Source organism: Apodemus sylvaticus, chromosome X (assembly GCF_947179515.1).
Source record: "Apodemus sylvaticus chromosome X, mApoSyl1.1, whole genome shotgun sequence".
Lineage (NCBI taxonomy): Eukaryota > Metazoa > Chordata > Mammalia > Rodentia > Muridae > Apodemus > Apodemus sylvaticus.
Window position 1 is genome coordinate 62,040,870 of NC_067495.1, and position 17,070 is coordinate 62,057,939.

At 48.9% G+C, this 17,070-nt stretch overlaps 3 protein-coding genes across 5 annotated transcripts; 1 reads left to right on the forward strand and 2 right to left on the reverse strand.

The window, feature by feature from the left end:
• Positions 1-1,412: 1,412 nt before the first annotated feature.
• Positions 1,413-7,715, forward strand: Foxo4 (forkhead box O4). Its single transcript, XM_052170567.1, has 3 exons — positions 1,413-2,264; positions 4,975-6,031; positions 6,306-7,715. The coding sequence occupies exons 1-3, from the start codon at positions 1,812-1,814 to the stop codon at positions 6,311-6,313; spliced, it is 1,518 nt and encodes a 505-aa protein (XP_052026527.1). The 5' UTR covers positions 1,413-1,811; the 3' UTR covers positions 6,314-7,715.
• On the reverse strand, positions 7,712-10,848 carry CXHXorf65 (chromosome X CXorf65 homolog). 2 transcript variants are annotated; one of them, XM_052170572.1, is made up of 6 exons: positions 10,369-10,848; positions 10,168-10,254; positions 9,829-9,969; positions 9,188-9,256; positions 8,632-8,798; positions 7,712-8,312 (listed from the first exon to the last, which is right to left on the reverse strand). In XM_052170572.1, the coding sequence occupies exons 1-6, from the start codon at positions 10,391-10,393 to the stop codon at positions 8,220-8,222; spliced, it is 582 nt and encodes a 193-aa protein (XP_052026532.1). In that variant the 5' UTR covers positions 10,394-10,848; the 3' UTR covers positions 7,712-8,219. The 2 variants fall into 2 exon arrangements, with proteins under 2 accessions (XP_052026532.1, XP_052026531.1); XM_052170571.1 differs by having other exon boundaries at positions 7,712-8,798.
• Positions 10,849-10,939: 91 nt separating this feature from the next.
• On the reverse strand, positions 10,940-14,604 carry Il2rg (interleukin 2 receptor subunit gamma). Of its 2 annotated transcripts, XM_052170569.1 has the most exons (8): positions 14,436-14,601; positions 14,079-14,232; positions 13,683-13,867; positions 13,346-13,485; positions 12,744-12,906; positions 12,175-12,271; positions 11,917-11,983; positions 10,940-11,594 (listed from the first exon to the last, which is right to left on the reverse strand). In XM_052170569.1, the coding sequence occupies exons 1-8, from the start codon at positions 14,548-14,550 to the stop codon at positions 11,409-11,411; spliced, it is 1,107 nt and encodes a 368-aa protein (XP_052026529.1). In that variant the 5' UTR covers positions 14,551-14,601; the 3' UTR covers positions 10,940-11,408. The 2 variants fall into 2 exon arrangements, with proteins under 2 accessions (XP_052026529.1, XP_052026530.1); XM_052170570.1 differs by lacking the exon at positions 10,940-11,594 and having other exon boundaries at positions 11,936-11,983; positions 12,848-12,906; positions 14,436-14,604.
• Between the last annotated feature and the right edge of the window lie 2,466 nt (positions 14,605-17,070).

Genomic DNA, 17,070 nt, shown 5'->3' on the forward strand with positions numbered 1-17,070 from the left:
TAAAATTTGGAAGTAGCAAGTTACAGACGTTTGGAAAGGTGACCGCCAGTGTGCCTAGGTAGACCCAGGACATCCTCTAACCAAATTCAGAGGTTAAGATAGGGGCTGGGCATTTAGCTCAGTAGTAGAGCACTTGCCTAAGGGGCACTAAGGCCGTCCCTGGGTTCAGTCCTCAGCTCTGGAAAAAGACAAAATAACAGAGATTAAAAGTACCTAGAGGGGGGCTAGAGAGATGGCTCAGCGGTTAAGAGCACTGACTCTTCTTCCGGAGGTCCTGAGTTCAATTCCCAGCAACCACATGGTGGCTCACAACCACCTGTAATGGGATCCTATGCCCTCTTCTGGTGTGTCTGAAGACAGCTTCAGTGTACTTACATACAATAATAAATAAATCTTTGAAAAAAAAAAGTAGCTAGAGATCCTCTTGTTCTTTCTTGCCCTCTTGGGCTCTTCCCTTCCCTCCTCTCTCCATGTGGTCATGGCCAGCTTCTACTTCTCTACTCTCTCCTTCTCTCTGCCTCTACTACCCTCTTAACTCCCCATCCCCATTTGTTATGTTACACAAACTTCCCTCTCAACTCCCCAAGTGAGTGTGTCTTATTTTCTAATCAGATCCCTACTCCTTTTTTTAAAATAAAGATTTATTTATTATTTATTTATTTAATGTATATGAGTACACTGTAGCTGTACAGATGGTTGTGAGCCACCATGTGGTTGCTGGGAATTAAACTCAGGACCTCTGGAAGAGCAGTCGGTGATCTTAGTCACTGAGCCATCTCTCCAGCCCCAGCATCCCTACTTCTTGATACTCTTTCTGCTTTTTATAGGGACAATACTTTTCACTTTGATTTCTTAGAGAAGGACGGGAAAACCTAGCGTCTTTCAAAACGATCTTTTGGGCGACCCCGAAACAAGAGGAAGTGGGTGGAAAGGGAAGGAATGAGGAAAATTATTTTTAAGAAAAGAAAAGAGAGTCCGGGACGACCTCTAACCATTAAAGTTCCACCTCCCCACATCCTGCCACGCGCCGCTCTCCTGCGGCCGATATCGGACTCCTGATTGCAAGGTAGGACGGGAGATGTAGTCCAAGAGACCGACCAGGGTGGCACGATTGAAGAACTCGGTTTCCCAAGTGGCTGCTGAGGCGCGTGCGCAGATGGCTGCCCCAGCGAGTGGTAAACAGAGACGTCAGGCGGGGGCTGCTGCTTGGAGCAAAACAAAAGGGAAACCCGGGGGGCGGGGGGTGGGGGGGTCCGATAGGGGATTCAGTTCTAAAGTTGGAGAGGCTGGGGCCACAAGAACCTTGACCCTCTCAAGAGTGACCTGGAGGGAAGAGTCGAGGGGAGGGAAAGCGAGGGGAGGGACAAGTGACGCCCGGGAGCGGGGCGTGGGGGAGGGCAGCGATCCGGGTGGAGGAAATTTGGGAGGAGTGTCCGGGGGGCAGCAACTTGAAAGGGGGAGGGAACTTCGCTGAGGAGACGTTCGGTGATGGGAGCGCAATGTATGAGGGGATACGGTGCCTCAGGTTTAAAAGAGCAGGAAGCTGAGTGAGAGGGTGCAGAAAGTGCCTTCGCTAGGCGGAGGTTACAGGTGGTGCCTCAGAGCGCTACTCTGAGGCTGCAGCCCGTAGTCCGGAGGGGATCGGAGAACTGAGTGGAAGGGACAGTTTAGGGGCTAGAGTTCGGAGACAAGGGAGAAGTTCTTGACTTTCTGAGAACTGTAAAGAATGTGTTTCCCCCCTTGGGGGAGGCATGGTGAGGGACTGTGGCAGGCTCCACTGATCGCTGAGCTGCAGAGGTTCGCCCCTACGTATGGATCCAGGGAATAAGAAGTCAGCCACAGAGGCTGCCGCGATCGTAGACCTCGATCCCGACTTCGAACCTCAGAGCCGCCCGCGGTCCTGCACCTGGCCCCTTCCTCGACCAGATCTCACTACGGAGCCATCCGAACCGTCCGAGGTGGAGCCCAGTCTGGGACAGAAGGTACCCACGGAGGGACACTCCGAACCGATCCTGTTGCCCTCTCGGCTCCCAGAGCCGGCAGGGGGCCCCCAGCCGGGAATCCTGGGGGCTGTAACAGGTCCTCGGAAGGGAGGCTCCCGCCGGAATGCCTGGGGAAATCAGTCATATGCAGAACTCATCAGCCAGGCCATTGAAAGCGCCCCGGAGAAGCGGCTGACACTCGCCCAGATCTACGAATGGATGGTCCGCACGGTGCCCTACTTCAAGGACAAGGGTGACAGCAACAGCTCGGCAGGATGGAAGGTAAGTATGACTCCCTTACCTTCACGCCATCCACCCTTGGAGCCCTCTAGTTACTCTCACTCCGGGGCCCCCCATTAGCGCCTTTCCACTCCTTTGGAAAGCCCAAAGATCCACCTTTAATCTTCAGTTAGACAAACATTTACTTAGTACATAGTATATGCCACACTCTGAGCTTGAAGCGGGAGGATCAGCGATGAATAAGACACTGTCCCTGCTCTGAGGAAAATCGAATTCTCTACTCGCTACTCAGCACTTTGGCTTGAGCCGCTCCAAACATTTATTCCCACAGAGAAGTCTTTATCCTATGTGCAGCAGGAACTGTGTGGATTCTCCACCCGCACCTAGCCTTCCCTCCTCCCTCGCCTCCCACCCAACACCTTTTGGCCCATTCCTGCGGGATTACTTGGATTCCCTGCTCGCCTCCCAATACCTCAGTGAACAGGAACTGTTATAGGATTGCTCTCCCCAAGAGGGAGTGGGCGGTGAAGTGGAGTGGGGGGAAGTGGTTGGTATCCATGGGGAAAGGTAGCCTACCTTGTGCACTAAGGAAAGAGGCCATAAGCTGCTAATCTGCCTCAGTTTACTTTCTCCTGATGAAAATTCTTCCTTGTAAGGCGCTATCCAAACTCTCGGGGAAAGTCTTTGTTCGGGAATACTACTCGTGGAGAAAGGAGGTATCATATAGCTTTGACTTTAGAGTCCGCGTTGAGAGTTTTCTTGGTCTTTCTTGAAAAAACTGGGAAGATCTCAGATGATAACTTGGAAAACTTTGCCAGAGAAATACGGACTCTAATCACAAAACTAAGGAGGGTTCAACCCGTAACAATGCCTTGTATCTCTCTGTAGGTGGCTAGTGTTAGTGTACGAGTACAGCGGACAGAATGGATCTTCACGTAGCCGTTAGAGTGAGGGAGCACATCTACAGTATGCGTAGAGGCCAGACGGAACAGAAGATGGGACAGCTGACCGAGACCCTTGGCACTATTTCTGGGTAGACTGCCATGCCACAATCTGAATCACAAAGAGCTTCCCTCCTTGGACCCAGCCTGCACAGCTGTTTTTCTTTTCCCTTAAGTTGATTTTCCAGGGTAGAATGACCACGAGTGCTTGTTACACTGGGAGTAGCCCCTCCTTATGACTTACACGTAACAAAGCCTTTATAGTTTTTGAAATATTTTTTTCCCCTTTTGGTTCTGGGAACTGAACCCAGGGCAGCATGGTTGCCACTAAGCTAAATCCATAACCCATGAAATGATTCTGAGATTTTTTTCATTTAGTCAGTCCTCCTGGCAGTTGTGGGAGTCCACAGTTTGCATATGAGGAAATGAAGGTACAGGGAGAGGAGGTAATTAGTCTATCCTCACAATGAGGACTTGAGGACAAGTTTTGCTACAGATCCTGTGTCTCTGTGGAAAGCATGGTTTGCTTTAATTGCCAAGCCTAGTCAAAAGGGGGCCGAAAGCTTCCAGAGCCCTCCCCCCCCCACACACACACACAGGAAGCTCAGTACCTCCCTGGTGTTGTGCCAGGGTCACTCCCACCCCACCAGGGGGCGGCACTCACTTGAACAAGAAAGCTTAAGTTAGGTGACTTAGTGAACAGTTTATCCGCACACACGTACACATACATGTGCACACACATGGGCACTGATCTGAGCCACTTGCTTGCTCCGAGGCCTAATGGAGAGGGATTGTAGGTGGAAGTGTATGTAGCTCTGTAGTAAATCCCTTTCACAGAATATGTCTCTGGCTTTGGCCTACCGCCGTGTGCATGTGCTCACACTCGCAAGCGCGTGCATGTGCGTACACACGTACACACACACACACACACACACACACACACACCACACCACAACACATTTACTTCAGAAGACTCAGCGGTGCTCCTAGCATGTCTCAGCTTCCTCCTAAATTTATTTCTAAACTAAAGGGCTCCGTGCGGGAGGTCAGATGACCTTTAAAGTAGAGCGATTATGCTCAAATTCTTAGAAGACTTCCAAGTGGAAAAACTGGGAAGGAACGGGGGAAGTGATGGAGGTACAGCAGACACCATAGACCAACCAGGAAAAATAAGTACCATCAGAAGCTCAGGAAGTATCAACCTCCATCTTGTACCCGGGGCTACTAGGGGGAAAGGATATATTTATCTGAATGTCAACAGTAAAGGAAGAATGAATAACAGGTTCCAGTACCCAAAGCACTCAAGAGCTGACAGAACCTCAAGCGAAGCCGTACTATAGTCCTCTAGGGGCTACCTACCAGTTGGACATGTATTGATTATGTATTGTGTGCTTGATAAACTGTGGCCTTGGCACTCTGAGGGGCCACTATTGGGGACAGTTGCACACAATCTCATCCAATCTATATAGCATGATTTATGATTTCAACTGTTAACTACCAGAAGTATAGACAATGCTCTTGCTGTCCTGGAACTCACGATATAGACCAGGCTGGCCTCAAGCTCAACAGAGATCCTGCCTCCCCAGTACTAGAATTAAAGGCCCAGTTTGGGATGTAATGAGGGGGAGGGGGGAATGACCCTGAGCCTGGCAAATCTGTATACAGTCTCTTTCTCCCACTGCACTCTACTTCCTGGATTTGACTTTTGGGGCTTCTGCTGTGTTCCAGCCTCCCCTTAGATTAGACTGCTACGCACTCCCCTCCCCTACACATATCTCATGCCCCTTTCCTACTACCTCTCTCCCATCCAGAACTCCATCCGTCACAACCTGTCCTTGCACAGCAAGTTCATCAAGGTTCACAACGAGGCCACTGGCAAGAGTTCTTGGTGGATGCTGAACCCCGATGGTGGCAAAGGTGGCAAGGCGCCCCGTCGCAGGGCTGCCTCCATGGATAGCAGCAGCAAGCTGCTCCGGGGCCGCAGCAAAGGCCCCAAGAAGAAGCCATCTGTCCTGCCAGCTCCACCTGAAGGTGCCACTCCAAGGAGCCCTCTGGGCCCCTTTGCCAAGTGGTCAAGCAGTCCTTGTCCTCGAAATCGAGAAGAAGCTGATGTGTGGACCACTTTCCGTCCACGGAGCAGTTCAAATGCTAGCACCGTCAGCACCCGGCTGTCGCCAATGAGGCCGGAGTCTGAGGTGCTGGCAGAAGAGGAAATGCCAGCCTCAGCCAGCAGCTATGCAGGGGGTGTCCCTCCCACTCTCAGTGAAGATCTAGAGCTACTGGATGGGCTCAATCTTGCATCTCCCCATTCCTTGCTGTCTAGGAGCGGTCTTTCCAGCTTCTCTTTGCAGCATCCTGGGCTTGCTGGCCCCTTACATAGCTATGGTGCCTCTCTCTTTGGCCCCATAGATGGGTCTTTATCAGCAGGAGAAGGGTGCTTCTCAAGTTCCCAGTCTCTAGAGGCTCTGCTCACCTCTGATACACCACCACCTCCTGCTGATGTTCTCATGACCCAGGTAGATCCTATCCTGTCTCAGGCTCCTACACTTCTGTTACTGGGAGGAATGCCTTCCTCTAGCAAGCTGGCCACAGGAGTCAGCCTGTGTCCTACGCCGCTAGAGGGTCCTGGTCCCAGCAACCTGGTTCCCAACCTTTCTGTGATGGCACCACCTCCAGTCATGGCAGGTGCTCCCATCCCTAAGGTCCTGGGAACCCCTGTGCTCGCATCTCCTACTGAAGATTCCAGCCATGACAGAATGCCTCAGGATCTGGATCTCGATATGTATATGGAGAACCTGGAGTGCGACATGGATAACATCATCAGTGACCTCATGGATGGTGAGGGACTGGACTTCAACTTTGAGCCAGGTATCGCACCCCCGATTCACCCCAGCATCTTCGCTCTTGAATGTTCAGCTAATTCTATCATCTGAGCCAGAGAGAGCCTTACAGCAGAAAATAGGAGTCCCTGGGGTGATGGAAGGGAGATGTCATACTGAATAGCATAACTTCTAAGTGGGGACCTGTGGGCTCCCCATCACAGAAGGAGGGGAGCTTTGGGGAGGTGAAGGGGTGCCTCTGGTGTGAATCTGGTATCCAAAATGAATTTCTTATCTTGTCCTCCATTTCTTTTTTTCCACAGATCCCTGAGTCACAGCAAGAAGCTTTGTCCCCTGCTTCGGAGGTGGAGGTGGAGCCGGGCCTGTCCTTATCCACTTTGCCCTCCTTGAGCCCTCCTCAGGAGTTTGGAACCCTACTTTAGAGCTAGCGATAGGTGGTCACACTCAAGTGTTGAGGGAATTATAAAGATAGATCTATACTGTGTAGGGATTGTGGAGGAGGGTGACAGGAGGAAGGAGGGAGAAGGGCTTATTCTCACTGTGCCAATTAGGGGGTAATTATGGTCCTTTCTCAGGGGCCACCATTGATTTCCCCATTCCCACCTCCTAGGCCTGTAGCAGGGGCCAGCAATGCTGTTGGAAATGTGAAGTCACCAGTGGCCTTATTACCCTGCCTTTGGGAGCAGGATTATTATTATTTTTTTTGGTAGAGAATCTTACTAGAGCTGGGCCAGGCTGGGTTGAGCCTGGATTTTTATGCCGTGGGTGGGTGGGTGGGGGGCTAGGGGACCTAGAAGGGCCAAGTTCTGAGCCACTGGAGTGGCTCACCAGGCCAAATCACTTTTGGAAAGACGCAGATAACATGACAGGCTTTTTATAAACTTTTAAAGAAAATATAAACACAAATATAGAGATTTTTAACAGTGGTGAGGTGCTAGTGATGGGGGATAAGGCTTTTTTTCTTTCCAAAGGCTTTGTCATAGTGACATGATACAAACACTACAGACTCTAAGGAGACACAGGAAGCTAGGGAGAGGTGGGGAACAAGAGTGACTGGAGGGAAGTGTTCCCTTTGGACCAGCTCTAGACAAAGCTCTCTGCATAGTTGAAGCAAAGGAAGCTAAGCCAGGTCTCCACATTCTGTCCACTTGTGCCTAGGAGAGGGTGCTGCTGTGAGGCAAGCACACTCTTGTTTGACCAGTGCGGGTTAGTGCTCCCAGAGAGCATCCAAGGCCTGAAATTGGCTTGGGGCCTGGGAGGGGCGTGAAAGAAGGAAGGATTTAGGGTAGTAAAGTTAGGTACAGAGACCTCCCTGTTCAAGGCCTGGGACAGCTGTCCCTGCCCTTCTTCCCAGTCCTGGTCTGCCAGGGTTATGTGGAAGACTGTAGTGGCAGGCAGGGCTGTGGAGAGGAACAGGGAAGGGGGGGGAGCTTGGGGAGTTTGGCTGAGGGTCTGGGAAATGAGCAGGGATGGGGGGAATGTGGATCAGGTTTACTAGCACCTGCCAGAGAGGCCATCTGGGGCTCCTCCACCCCAGCCCCCAAGCAGCCCCTCCCCCAGCGCCTTCGCATTGTCCCCTCCCCCACTCCTGCTGTGGGTTCCCATCATTTCCTGTGTCAGCGCCTGGCCTACCCAGATTGTATCATGTGCTAGATTGGAGTGGGGAAGTGTGTCAAATCAATAAGTGAGTTCAATAAATGTCTATAATCAGATCTGGTTTCTGGTTTCTGCTGCCTTGCTGCCCCCCTTCCAATATGGGGGAGGGAAGGAGGCGGAAAGGCGAAGGGCAGTTAGTCGAAGGGCGGGTGGGAGGGACTGCCCGCAGGCTGGGAGGTGGGGGAATTTCAGCCTGGGAGGTAATGGAGTGTGGTGGGGGAGGGACACCTAACCCCAGCAGGAGTAGGCGGCTGCAAGATAGGCCTCCCCCGAGGGGAGGTAGTCTGGTTTGAGAAGACCCCACCCCCTGCTCTGGCCCTCAAAGGCTTATTGTACTAAAAGTCTAGCAACTAGACTTCACAGTCTTTCCTCACCGTCCCCCACCCCTCAAGTGTTCGCTCCAGCCCTCCGTTGCTCTGGTGCCTGCAGCCTACTGAAGCCTTTGTGCAGATGCTGGGAGAAGGAATCTTTCTAGAAAAAGAAACCTCAAGTTAGTTAAATTCCAGTAATTTCAGGCACTCTCCTGGTTGGTGCTGCTCTCACTTGGTTTCTTTATTGAGTTAACGATGTCTCTTGAGAAAGTCTGCTCTAGTCTTATAGAATGGTTTGCGGGTGGGAGGTGGCCCATCTTCATCTGTTCGCCCACCTTTAGACTAGAAAAAATATTAATGCAGAGGCTCTGCAGAGAAAGATTCCTACTGTCTAGGGCCAAAGGAAGGAGAGAACAGGTTGGGTTCCGATGGTGAACATAGAAATCGAATTTAGAAAGGAAATTCACAGCCGGGCGGTCGGTGGTGCATGCCTTTAATCCCAGCACTTGGGAGGCAGAGGCAGGCGGATTTCTGAGTTCCAGGCCAGCCTGGTCTTCAGGGTGAGTTCCAGGACAGGTAGGGCTATACAGGGAAACCCTATCTTCAAAAATAAAAAAGAAAAATAACAAACTAAGTTAACATGAGTCAGCCGTACTCGAACCTTCAGTTGACTGCTCGGGCTTGGGGTCTGCTGAGCTCCACCACTCTTGGGAGATCTTGCTGGTAGATTTACAGAGGATTCCATGGCTGCCAGTCTCTTGGCTTCTAGAGTTCTAAGCATCTTTATTCGGCTCCTCTCCAGGAAGTCACATTGTGTGCGCAGTGACTCTAGAGAACAAGAAAAAGCACCAGCCCCTCTGAGGAACAGAGATGGAACCCCTCTGTCATTCAATGGATCAGTCAGAGTAACTTGGCCCAAGATAGAAACTATAGGAAGGAACTGGGGGGAGTGACACATGCTTCACATAGTTTAAACCAGACACCTAGTTTACCTAGACCCTTACCCCCTTTTCCTAGGCTCCTATGATCCCACCTACCACACTATGCTAGCCCCACCCCTACATTCAAATCACCCCCTTCTCTGACAGAGGCCTCCACATTTAAGCTGCCTTTAACTCAAAATCTTCCTGCTGGAGTGCTGGGGTTCCCAGTGTACGACACAATGCCAAGTACACAGTGTGTACACCGCTTCCTACCTCCCCCATCACATGCCTTACCAACTAGTTCAGGTTCTGGATTCTTCAGGAGGGGCACAATAGCTTTGTAGGAGTTCTCAATCCTGGTACCTGGAAATATAACATTAGGCCATCTCCAGACCCTGAGACATAACAAAGTCTTTGCCCTTTTGAAGCGCAAGATTTCAGGAGTCTGACAAGAAACACTTTCTTGAACTGGTACACATTTTTCTTCCCCTTTGGCATGAACCTATACAGATCCCAGGATGAAGGAGGTGGCTTAGTATGTATATGTACCTAACCTACTGTCATCAAAGTAGTGTTCTTTGAGCTGACTAGTTATAGTCTGTTTAGCTCTGGCTAAGAATGCCCTATTTTACTTACTATTTTATTGGGGGGCGGTATCTTAGGATAGGATCTCATATAGCCCAAGTTCCCTTTGAGCTCTACCAAGTAGGCTCCATCCTGGCCCTGCTTTAGTGTTTGTTTGTTGTGTTTGTGTGTGTGTGTGGCATTTGTGTTTGGAATGAGGTCTTACTATAAAGCCCAGGCTGGCCTTTAATTCACCATCCTCCTGCCTTAGTTCCTTGAGTGCTGGGATTACAAGAAAAAGCTGCCTTATTTTAAGAACACGTTTCATAGTCCATGTTGAGAGATCTGATATATGGAGAACATTCACAAACCTCTGCCTGGTGCCCCACGCTCTACTTTACAAACATAGTAGGTGTTTCGAGCTGTAAGGAATTTGCTGGCATAGTCTCCAGGTGTCTTTGACAGGAAGAGTAACTTCATGGTCCCCGTTTCATCACACAAGTCGATGGTGTCTAGAGGAAGGCCATGGGGTAATTGGGATAGGGAAGAACAGAGAATATGAGTAAAAAAGGGCCAGTGGTCCTCTTCAGAATGGGTTTGAGGAAGGTTCAAAGGTAGGAGGACAACCCTTCTTGCTGGGAGGAAAGTTTAGAGGCTAGAGGCAGCTTATTGCTTCTGACCTTGTCACTATTCCTCCCTAAGCCACTTACCTGTTTTCTTTAATCCCATTTTCCTTCTTGTGTAATGTAGCAGCAGGAGTACAGAGCAATTGGTATTGACTAGAAACTCTTGGTTGTCTGAGAAGAGACAGGATGGAAGCACACAGGCCCTTCTCTCCTTCTACCCTCTCAGTGATCTCCGCTGTACTTAGCCCTCCCCATGTCCATCCCCAGACTGTTGCTGCCCCTCACCTCCATGTTTGATGATGATAAACATGCTACTGAAGTCATTTCATTCTTCACTCCTTGATGAATCATGCGGATGGAAGGTGTTCTAGTGGCCCCAGGGGCCTGAGGGCACCCATAGGGTTGGAGGATTGAAGGGGGGCAGGATGGAATTTATAAATTGAAAGAGGCCCAGACTGGGCAGACAGGAGAGAGCTTTTGATGGTTGAAGGTGTTCAGCATCTCTAGGGGTGGGGTATGGGGCTGCAGTTAAAGGATTGTGAGGTCAGAAATGGTACATGTGTAATAGAGGGCAGAGGAAGGCCAAGCAGAGAAGACACTGCATGGGATCTGTGAAGGAACTTCAAGGAATTGAGACAACATGGGAAATAGAACTCTAAACTGGCCCCTGGAGTGAGCCCAGAAATTTCTCAGAGAACAGTAGCCAGAACAGTAGTCCTTTCAGCTAATTTGTGTCCTCTTGTTTCTTCAGTATGACTATACTACCCCTCTGGCCTAACCTCAGACCATTCCTCCCAACTTCATTGTTCACCACGTTTCCTCTGCTCCCCAACCCCGAAACAGACATTCTTGATGATCATTGGTAAAAAAAAAAAACTTTATTTATTGTTGATTCGGAAACAGTTGAATGGTAGGTAGAAAAAGGGAGGGAGAGTCCTGTAAAAGAGCAGGGCCCTGCTGGGTGTGGGGGTGCACGCCAATAACCCCAACACTTGGGAGGCAGAGGTGGAAGGATCGCCTGTGAGTTATAGGCCAACTTGGCCAACATAGTGAGTTCCCAGCCACCCTGGGCTACAGGGTAAGACTCTCCAAAAAAAGTGAAAAGGTGCTAGATTGGGCACAGGAAGGCTTGTGCAGGGAAAGGGAGCAAGGGGTAGTCTCAAATAGGGCATATGGAATAGTAAAGCAGTTACATGGGACATGAAATTGAAAATTAGCCACAGGGGAAGGCAATGAGCATTGGATCCAGATTGGCAAGATGAGTAGGGGGAGGGTAGCATCACTTAGGGCTATAGGACTTTGAGGTTCCATCAAAGGATTGAGGCTCAGGCTTCAGGCTTCAGAGAATAACATGGAGGAGGCCAGTAAGGGCTATGCAGGCTGCAAGGAGAACCTCCAGGCCCATCTCCTAGGGCCCCTCCTTTGGGGGGAATCTCACTGACGTGGCAGAACCGTTCACTGTAGTCTGGCTGCAGACTCTCAGTCAGCCCTTTAGACACACCACTCCAGGCCTAAAGACAGATATCTCTAGGTCAGAGGTCAATTAGGGGCAGGAAGCAAAAGGCACAGGCTCTGGGACAACAGCTCTCTCACAAATCTGTAACCATTGTGATTACAGAAGGGCTATCTAGGCTCCAGGGCTCCTAATGCCCTGTAGTTTCCTTCTGTATCACACAAATCTCTTTGGCTCCGTCTCTCTGCCTAGCCCACCCTCCATTTGGTCAGCCACATCCTGGGCCCCTCCTCCCTCCACTGTGCACCCTCCCAAGTCTGTCTTGCTGACTGGCAGTTGGCAGTTGATAAACTATAGTATGTGCCTGGTAGTGTTCTCACCGAAAAGTTCCCGTGGTATTCAGTAACCAGATCCTCTAGATTCTTGATGGGGGGAATTCGAGGCATTCTGACCAGAGAGAAAGAGAGAGCAGAAGCATTAAATGAAAGATCCTTTATTACTGTTTAGCCAACTGGCTAGCATGGAACTTTCTAGCTTCCTCTCAACACTCTTATCATAGCTCTTAAATGATCTACCCTGGAGATCTTGAAATAACCCCACTACCCCCACCTCATTTTAAGGGCTTCCTGAAATCTCACCGTTCCAACCAACAGTACACAAAGATCAGGGTAATAATCAACCCCATGGTGCCAACAGGGATAAGCACAGCTTCCAGTGCAAACAAGGAAGGATTCTCTGTAACAAACAAGGAAAATGACCCTCGCATTGTGGTACTCATAAGACATGGATGCCAGGCACCACGCCAAACACACTCCTTATGCTTTCTTTCCACACAGCTCCTGAGGGAGGGGGAGGGAAACAATGTTTATCTACATTTTACAGATGAATAAGCCAAATCAAAGCAGGCAACCCAGATCCAAGTTCATCTCCACTATGCAGACTCTATGAAGCCTGTGGAGACCTACACCTTTCATATTCCCCTGGAGCATCCTTTGGCCTCCCTGGGGATCCACTCTCCTATTTCAGCTGCACCCCTGCTCATCCCTCCATAGAAAACCTTGCTTCATAGAGATTGAGGTTAAACAGTAAAGGTGGGGGGAGTAGAAGCTTAGGGCTAGAGAGATAAAGCAAATGATAGCGACAGTGTGTTCTAAAGGTTAGGGTTCTGGGTGAATGATTTAGAGGTCATGCATTCGGGCCACTTTACCCTCTGCAGTATGTCTCCCCCAGTGGACTGGTTGGCTCCATTTACTCCACTGTTGAGTACTTCCACAGATTGGGTTAAAGCGGCTCCGAACCCGAAATGTGTACAGTTTCTGCTCATCCACACTAGGCAGGGAGAATCTAGGTTCATGATCCACTATTTGTTCCTAGGGAGAAGAAGGTCAAGGGAAACACAGTTTTCAATAAAGGAAGAAAGAATGGGAACATTCTTGCCTATACCTCAATGCCATCTTCTGATTCTTCTAATTCCTGGTTCTTTCCAGTACCAGGAAAACAAAACAAGAAACTGGTGCTGGTCCCTCCCTGTTCTACTTTGCTCCTCTCTGGACTAATCAGAACATGCTGCTCCCCTTCCCTGACTCGACTCCCCTCCAGATCCACTCACTAGCTTCCTTTATGTCTGACATCAGGAAGATGATGGTGGGAGAGCCAAAGTGAAAGCTCACTGGTGATATAAAAAAAAAAGTGAAAGTGTAGACAGAGGAGCTGGGAGGCAGAGAACTGGTATTAGGTTCTTCTGTCTGACTAGTTGAACCCCTTCTTGCTTGGTCTTAGCCACTGCATCCACAACGCCAGGTCACTCACCGTCCAGCTTTGATCTCGGTTGCTCCGGTACTGCACCAAGTATTGTAAACAACGTTCTATGTATCTGCTTTTCCAGCTCAGCTCTAGCTGGGATTCACTCAGGTTGTAAAGTGTCAGATTCTCTGGAGCCCATGGGATCACTGGAGATATGTATGTGTGTGGTCATTGCCCTGGCCTAGACAAGTCAGGATCTTGGAGGCAATTCCCCTTATCCCGTCTCCCTTTCCCATCCCAACCCCCCCCCCCCCCATCTTCTCCTTTCTGCCCGTGGCCAACAATCTATAAACTCCAGTGCCTTTAAGCTCCCTGGCCTTTTGGCCACTTCTTGCCCACTTACCAAGATTCTGTAGGTTTAGTTTCTGTTCAGCTCGCCTCTGGGGTTTCTGGGGGTCCTGGAGCTGGACAAAAAATGTCTGGTAGAGATGGATATCTTCTTTTTGTATCTGACAGCCAGAAGTAATCTCTTTTGAGAACAAATAGTGGCTACACTCCTGGAATGTATTATTATCAGATCCCTTGTACCTAGAGAAGGGTTACAAGGCAAAAGAATGAAGGGCCAAACATGGGTATGGCTATGCCCACAACCTAGCCTCATCTGGTCTGAACTGACAACTTAAGAGAAACTGGTAGTGTGCGGAGGAGCTGCCTACCCACTTTACTTTGGTCCTCATGCAGTCTCTCCCAGCTAACCCACCTTCGCTTCTTCCTGTGCTACCCCTCCCCCTTCTCATACCTGTAGTGCAGAGTGAGGTTGGTTGCCTGAGGCTCAGAACTGCTATTCCAAGTGCAATTCATGTACTCCACATTGAACACAAAGCACTGAACCTCTGGGAGGGGCAGAGTAGGAACACTGAGGTGTTCGAGGGCCATCGAAGTCAGGATCAAATCTAAGTTTGGGAAGAAAATGAAGTAATGGGATAGAAGAAAAAGAAACCTTGGTCAGAAGCAGCAGTAGTGAGACAGCCCTCCCCACACTACTTTTTAGTCATTATAGTGAGCACTAGCAGGCTCCAGATTGTACAGAAAGGGCTTCTTTCCCTTTCCCCATAGCCTTCCTCTCAACAATCCCCTCTGGTCCTACATTTCCTACCAGCTTTGGTGTCTTCATTCCCACTGGACTTGAGGACCTTGGAGCTCCACCCTACCCTCAGCAGAAGCAGCTGAAGGAGTAAGAAGGTTCTAGATGACAATAATGGTTTCAACATGGCTCTTGCTCTTCTTTCTCTGGGTGTAGTCTGTGTCAGAACCCTGAACTCTCCCACAAGCCCTCCCCACCCATACATTTCCTTTTGTCGTAGTTTCCGGTGGAAAGAACCTTAGAAACCACGCTGTAGAGGGAGGGGGGTTAGTAAATGTGTTCAGTGACATAAGCTAAGTCCCCTGGGAGATTTGGGTTCTGCTCTAAGGTGATGTTCTGTCAAGATTAATACTTGATCAACAACAGTGTCACAGAATCAAGTCTCTTCAGGCCACCTAGGTCCAGGAAGACTCTGCTGAACACCCACCCCCACCACATACCATCATTCCCAACCACCTTTTCCCTCTAGGCTATCTTAAACCTCTGTCAAAGTTCTACAGTCTAGGGAGGATGGATGGAAAATACTGACTTGATTCATGTGGATACACACATAGCTGTCTTTCCTCTGACCTAATCCAAATTAGAATAGCCACCCCTAACTGCTGCCTGCATTTAGTGCCTGGTGACCCTGGTGAGAGCTGGTTTCTAAGATGGAAGAAGAACAGTACTAACTCCAGGCTCCCTAGCTCCCTGCAAATCTGCTTCTCTTTCTGTCTTCCTTGTCCTGTTTAATAGTGTCATCACCTGCCAGACTTGAAACCTCAGGATCCTCTTCATGTCCCCCCTTCTCTCTCACACTGAGAATCCAATCAGCCCGGTTTCTGTGGTATTTCTCCCAGCAGTTTCCTCCTTTCTGTTAACCACAGCCACTGTGCTAAATCAGCCTTTCATTACCTCCAGTCATGATTATTCCCGTAACCCACAAACTGGTCCCCTTTCTCAAGGGCCTCTGCTCTCCAGTCCATTCTTCATTCTGTGGCTAGATTTACCTTCCCTCAGAGCACAGGGTTGATTGGAGAAGCCATTTACTGAAATTGTTTATCCAGCCAACATTTATTGAGTCTTTAATATGTGCTCAGTACAGTGCTTATGTTCTGAGAATATAAGACAAATAAGACATCATCATTTTAGAAGCTCAGAGATAAGTGGGGAACATATAAATAATACAATGTACTGTAATGAGTTCTACAGCATAGATGTGGAGATTCTCCAAACACAGTTAAACAAAGGTAGGAACTAGCTGGCTGCTCTTGGCCTCTGCCTGATTTGCTACTCTATTTTCTCTCTGGTAAAATTACACTAATTTTTTCAGATTCTGCTTTAAAAGCATCTCTCCAGCAAAATGCCCTTGAACTATCCTCTTTCCATCTTGGTCAATTTAGTTGCTTCCTCTTTTTCTGAGAGAGAGAGGTAGTGGTGATGTTGAAGCAAGGCCTCATGTAACTCAGCCTGGCCCCACACTTGGTAGGTAATGGGGCTGGCATTGAACTCCTAGTCCCTCTGTTTCCATCTCCTAAAGTATTGGGATTAAAGGGCCAGCATGCTTGGCTTTTTTTTAAAGCCCTCTGTATTTTGGGTGATAATGATATATTAATGTAGAATACAAATGCATCAATTGTAATAAAATGTAGCACTCTTAGGTGAGATGCGAGAAGCACAGGGAGTGAATTGGAACAGTTTCAGGCTCACAGCAATAGTAAACAGAAGGAACTAACTCTACGTTGCTGTGAACTTGGAATTGCTGCAATTTTTTTTTTTTTTTTTGGTTTTTTTGAGACAGAGTTTCTCTGTGTAGCCCAGGCTGTCCTGGAACTCTGTAGTCCAGGCTGGCCTCGAACTCAGAAATCCACCTGCCTCTGCTTCCCAAGTGCTGGGATTACAGGCGTGTGCCACCACCGCCTGGTGCAATTTTTTTTCAAGTCTCAGATTTATTGTGTAGCTGAATATGATCCAAAATCCTGATCTTTTACCTCCAGTCTCCAGTGTTGGGAATGCAGGCATGTACCACTATACTCAGCTGCTATTTCTGTTTTTGAAGGCCTTCAGAGTTAAATCAAAGTCACCACATTCAGTATTTTTTTCTACCCAATCAGATTATATTTTTAAGGTTGGCCATTGCAATTCTCCTCCTTCTGTGGCCTTCCTGTTAAGGGTTCAGACTTGTGGACCACTACCAGTATTTTCACTTTCTACTTTAATTCGCTTTGTGAACAGCCTTCCTTGGCCTCCTAGGCACTGGCACTGCAGGCTTGATTTCCACAGTGGGGTTTGGCATTTTGTTTTTATGGTTACTTATTTATGTATTTGGTTTTTTTTTTAGAGACAGAGTCTTTCTATATAGTGGTTGTCCCCTAACTCTCTACGGGCCTTAGACTCAGAGGCAGTCTAGCTCTGCCTCCAGAGTGCCCAGGGTATCGATTTTGTATACACTGTCTATGCGGTGGGCGAGGAAGTTCCTTCCACCATATGTGTCCTGAGGCTTGAACTCAGGTTGTCAGACTTGGCACCAAGCTCCTTTCCTTGCTGAATCATTTAGCTGGCCCTGATTTTGGTAATTTTATTATGGCACTTTAGCTATCTTTTCTCTAGAAAAATACCATAATAGAAAGAATATCAGCTGTATAATATTGGGCAAACAAATTATCAC

Coding starts and splice junctions, on each gene's coding strand:
- Foxo4 (XM_052170567.1), top strand. CDS start 1,812: ATGGATCCAGGGAATAAGAAGTCAGCCACAGAGGCTGCCGCGATCGTA. Junction 2,265..4,974: donor ACAGCTCGGCAGGATGGAAG/GTAAGTATGACT, acceptor TCTCCCATCCAG/AACTCCATCCGTCACAACCT.
- CXHXorf65 (XM_052170571.1), bottom strand. CDS start 10,393: ATGTTTATCATCATCAAACATGGAG. Junction 10,255..10,368: donor TATCATCATCAAACATGGAG/GTGAGGGGCAGC, acceptor GTCTCTTCTCAG/ACAACCAAGAGTTTCTAGTC. Junction 9,970..10,167: donor AATGGGATTAAAGAAAACAG/GTAAGTGGCTTA, acceptor GCCTTCCTCTAG/ACACCATCGACTTGTGTGAT.
- Il2rg (XM_052170569.1), bottom strand. CDS start 14,550: ATGTTGAAACCATTATTGTCATCTAGAACCTTCTTACTCCTTCAGCTG. Junction 13,868..14,078: donor AACCTCACTCTGCACTACAG/GTATGAGAAGGG, acceptor ACCCTTCTCTAG/GTACAAGGGATCTGATAATA. Junction 12,272..12,743: donor GGGGAGACATACTGCAGAGG/GTAAAGTGGCCC, acceptor TGTTTGTTACAG/AGAATCCTTCCTTGTTTGCA.